This window comes from Sinocyclocheilus anshuiensis, unplaced genomic scaffold (assembly GCF_001515605.1).
Source record: "Sinocyclocheilus anshuiensis isolate Anshui unplaced genomic scaffold, SAMN03320099.WGS_v1.1 scaffold322, whole genome shotgun sequence".
NCBI classification, from domain to species: domain Eukaryota; kingdom Metazoa; phylum Chordata; class Actinopteri; order Cypriniformes; family Cyprinidae; genus Sinocyclocheilus; species Sinocyclocheilus anshuiensis.
In genome coordinates this window covers 721025-725467 of record NW_015542366.1, presented here as the reverse complement: position 1 = coordinate 725467, position 4443 = coordinate 721025, and the positions used below count along the sequence as shown (strand labels likewise).

Genomic DNA, 4443 nt, shown 5'->3' with positions numbered 1-4443 from the left:
TGTGTGTGTGTGTGTGTGTGTGTGTGTGTGTGTGTGGTATCCCTGCAGCTCTGCATAAGAGTACACAGTGCAGAGTAAAAAAAGCCAATTAAGCAAAAGCAAATATAAATATATTATGGTAACATGATATAAGTATATTATAACATCAATAACCAAGAGTTTTTGGTTCCGCTTTACAATAAAGTTAAATTTGTTAACGCTAGTTAATGGGACTGTATTATGAAGTATTACCAAGTTATTAAAAAGGCTCACAATGAATTGTATTAATGAACATACATGGTCATTTTTTCTAAATTTGCAAAATTGTAAAATAACAGTAGTGATTTTTTTTTTAAGTAGTATAAAACAAAATTACAAAATTAAATTTTTTTTAAATATTTTATTAATAAATAAGGGTAAAATTATAAAGAACTAAAAAAAATCTATTCAAAGTGATAAAATCAAGATATTGCAATAATTCTATCAATAACATTTAATGTCATGATTTTCTATTTCTGAATTGTATTGTTATTGTTATAATAAATGTTTTTATTTATTTGCCTTCTTGGCATAGATAGCAAAATCTATCTGCATTTTCACAGTGTAAAATGAAGTGAAATAACAATAGTGCAAAATAAATTAAATACAACAAATAAAACAATTACACAAAAACATTACATTACACCATTATTATTAACAATTATTAAAAGGGAAAATGTAAAGCAGATTAAACATGCCAATTATTGTAACAATAAACATATTGTATGTATAGTATATAATAGACTTGAGTATCATGATAGATGGAGTAGCTGTAGTTTATGTGCTCCGCCTCTCAGTCCGGCCCCAGTATTTTGATTGGCTGTCTATTATTAATCCACAGGGCCCTGGCAGAGTAACAAACAGAGAAAACTGCTGTCATACCCCCATCCCTCTCTCCCTCTCTCTCAAACCTGTTAGAGGCAGGATGATTAGAGAGTGTGTGCGTATTTAAGAGCTTATCCTCTCCCTACATGCGCACACACACTCACTCACACACGCGCACAGGTCGCTACAGAATAGCATTCTGGTTTAAGCTGCTGCCCCGGGGCTTTTCCTCCCTTTAACGCCACCGTCTGTTGCTTCCACCTGCACGTGTGTGTGTGTGGAAGGGCAGTGAGGAGTGTAACCTGATGCCGGTGGAGTTTGTGTGTCTGCCTGTCGGTGTGTGTTGGAGATGAGTATATGTGAAGTGCACTGACGGACAGTTTAGCCCGAAGGACAGTAATGCGTGGCAGCTTACGTGAGTCCTGCAGGAGGATGAAGCCCCAGAGATAGAGGCACCTGAGACAGGAGGGTGGCCGGAAAGGTGCACTCTGAGCAGAATGGAGCTCAACCGAGTGTCCCTGCTCTGCCAGGACATTACCAGACTATGGCTGCAACTGAAAGTGATGACAGGTAGGACACTGGACTAGTCTTTATTTCTGGGGTAAATCTAAAATGATTGTTGTTTACTTACTTGAAGTAAGTAACCTGTTGCCTTGAATATTTTGAGCTAATCAAAACTAGAAATTTGAGTTAATAGCCTGAGACAGGAGGGTGGCCGGAAAGGTGCACTCTGAGCAGAATGGAGCTCAACCGAGTGTCCCTGCTCTGCCAGGACATTACCAGACTATGGCTGCAACTGAAAGTGATGACAGGTAGGACACTGGACTAGTCTTTATTTCTGGGGTAAATCTAAAATGATTGTTGTTTAAGTAAGTAACCTGTTGTCTTGAATATTTTGAGCTAATCAAAACTAGAAATTTGAGTTAATAGAAAGAAAGGGATTGGTTTAATCAACAGAAACTTAAAGTATTATTATGCAATCTGAACAAAGTTGATTTGACAAAAAGAAAAAAGTTGTGATGAATCATGGAAACAATTTTTTACAGTGATGTGTCCAGTTTGAAGTGCTCTTTTGTTTTGGGGCTTTTCAGGTGTCTTTATGTTTGTTAAATTTATTCAAACTATGTAGACTTCAATATACTCAAGAAATAACTTTACACTCTTAAAAAGATTCTTAATTGACATTGATGGTTCCATGAAGAACCTTTAACATCCATGGAACCTTTACAATCCACAAAAGGTTCTTCATAATGGAAAGAGGTTCTTTAGAATTTTTTTAACGTTCTTCACACTAAGAAATAAAATCTTTTAAAAACGGTTCAAAGGTTCTTTGTGAAACCCAAAATAGTTCTTCTATTGCAGAAGGACACTTTTATTTGAACTCTTTTCTAACCTCTATTTTTAAAAGAGTAGGCAAAAATGCAGTGACCTTTTGAGTTAAAACATCCCTGTTATGGTTATGTTAGCATATTTCACTTTCAGTATTTTTCATGTTTTTTTATTGATGCGTTTTAAGTTGTATTGTCTTGATATTTGAATTCGAGTTGATTTATATTTATCATACTTTTCATAATGTAAAAGTATGTATTTCTCCATTATACAGTGCCGTGATCTGTCTGTGTTCGGTTATATGTTAAACTTTCCCACAATTCATTGACTTTCAAGTTAAAATGTGACCCTGAATTTGAACATAATCTCCCCCCTCCTTTTTTGTGCTCTCAGATCGTGAGAAGGGTATTGTTTGTTGGTCAACTGTTTGTAACAGTTTCACCCATGCTCATTGGCTCTGGCCAGATGGGCGACTTTTGGCACCAGTCTGGTTTTATGCCAACTTCCAGAACCCAGTTGGACTGGCACCAAAGTGATGTTTCACATTCAAAGCTTTGCTTCAAGCCTGTCAATATACGTAGTGATCATGGTTCTGTCTTCGCTGTGAATGCTCATCATGGACACAAAATTTCACTGTGTATGCAAGTAATGGCACATCAGAAGATATTTGCTTATTGAATCTAGACTGGCATGTTGTCATTGTAACTATGACCTCAGGCTATACTGTGTAAGACACTGTCAATTGAGTTTGGTTTAGCGTGAATGGAAATGTTGTGGCACATCGAGTCATGTTAGGTGCTGAATCAAATGCTGAGTTTTATTTAGCTGAGATTTTCTTATATGATGCTGAAGGAACTGAAATCAGCTTTAATAAGGGAAATATCAAACTACAACAGATATACCTGTGATTTATAGGGTAACATCCAAGAACACACTGTCTGTCTGCTATTACGAGTATGTTGTGTGTGACTTTCTATTATAGCTGATTTATGTGCATAAAGCTATATCTTTTGAGAGAGAGTGAATTGTGATATTGTGTGTGTTCTTTCGTTATTTTTTAAAACTATATTTTTATCTTTTTATATATTCTGGATGAAATTTGAATGGTGTTTGCCCAAGCAAAAGTTGCTGTCACAATGTCAGGCTGTTGTTGATCAATGCCAGGGCATTCCTATGCAGTTGCTAAGGTGAGAGGTTTTTAGCATATTGCTGTGCAGTTGCTAGGGTGTTCTGGGTGGTTGCCCAAATCAAAAGAGCCCACCCTGGTACCTACAGTAGATATGTTTTTGAAAGATGTCTCTTATGCTTATGCAGTCAAGGCCACATTTATTTGATCAACAATATAAACAAACAGTAATATTATAAACAAATACATTTTGTTTTTTTACAATTGACGATTTTTACAACTCTTTTGTATTTGAATATGTTATAAAATGTCATTTATTCCTGTGATGGCAAAGCTGGATTTTCAGCAGCCATTACTCCAGTCTTCATTGTTATCATCAATGTTGGCAGTTTTTGTGCTTAAGATTTTTGTGGAGACTGGCTCCAAATTCTTTTATTGATAAAGTTCAAAAGAACAGCATTTATTTTAAACAGATTTATTTTTTTTGTATCAGTGAAAACCCTTACTGTCACTTTTGATCAATTTTTAATGCATCCTTGCTGAATCCTAATAATTAAGTGACTTTTGTAGTGTACTTACAATAGGGTTAACAGTATGAGCAGTTGTAATAGCGATGCTTCCAATCACTTCTAAAATCGGTGAAATTTTTGCCGTGTTTGCATTCTCACACTCTTCTGGTTGACTGCACAGGGTTTGTCATGACAATTTTACTCACTATGATTATTTAGTAACCATCTGTTTATATACATCTGGTGTGGTTTTTTTGTCTTGTGTGTCCAACTACTGTGGTTTTGCTGGGCACCTAGTCCAGAAACTTTTTAATTTCCAATATCATCACTGAGAGCGAAAATAGAAAATTGTAAAATCATACCCCATAATCAGTAACGCACAGCATTTATACAATTCAGAGACTATGACCAACTTGAATTGAATTGAATTGATCAGCATGTTTTAAAGAGTCTTTTAAAGAAAGTCTCTGAACTTTTGTGGCCTAATTTTATTTTTGTTCCGTTTTGGACCACAATGATCTGATATACATTCAATTAAACTGTTAAAAAGATGGGCACTAGAATGTAGAGAATTTGTCCCACTTGTTGTACATTTGGTGTGTGTGTGTGTGTGTGTGTGTGTGTGTGTGTGTGTGT

General features: G+C 35.6%; 1 protein-coding gene across 8 annotated transcripts in view; it reads left to right on the top strand.

The window, feature by feature from the left end:
* Positions 1-4443, top strand: part of LOC107692131 (guanine nucleotide exchange factor DBS-like) — a 72798-nt gene that overhangs the window by 20122 nt on the left and 48233 nt on the right. The window contains exons 1-2 of one of the 8 annotated variants that reach the window (XM_016491054.1): positions 1000-1324; positions 1567-1655. The exons of 5 other annotated variants lie outside the window; for them this stretch is intronic. In XM_016491054.1, coding sequence (XP_016346540.1) covers positions 1583-1655 — 73 coding nt within the window. In that variant the 5' untranslated portion in view covers positions 1000-1324; positions 1567-1582. Of the gene's footprint in view, positions 1-999; positions 1414-1548; positions 1656-4443 lie in introns of those variants that run through there. 2 more of the 8 variants (XM_016491055.1, XM_016491053.1) reach the window with 2 other exon arrangements.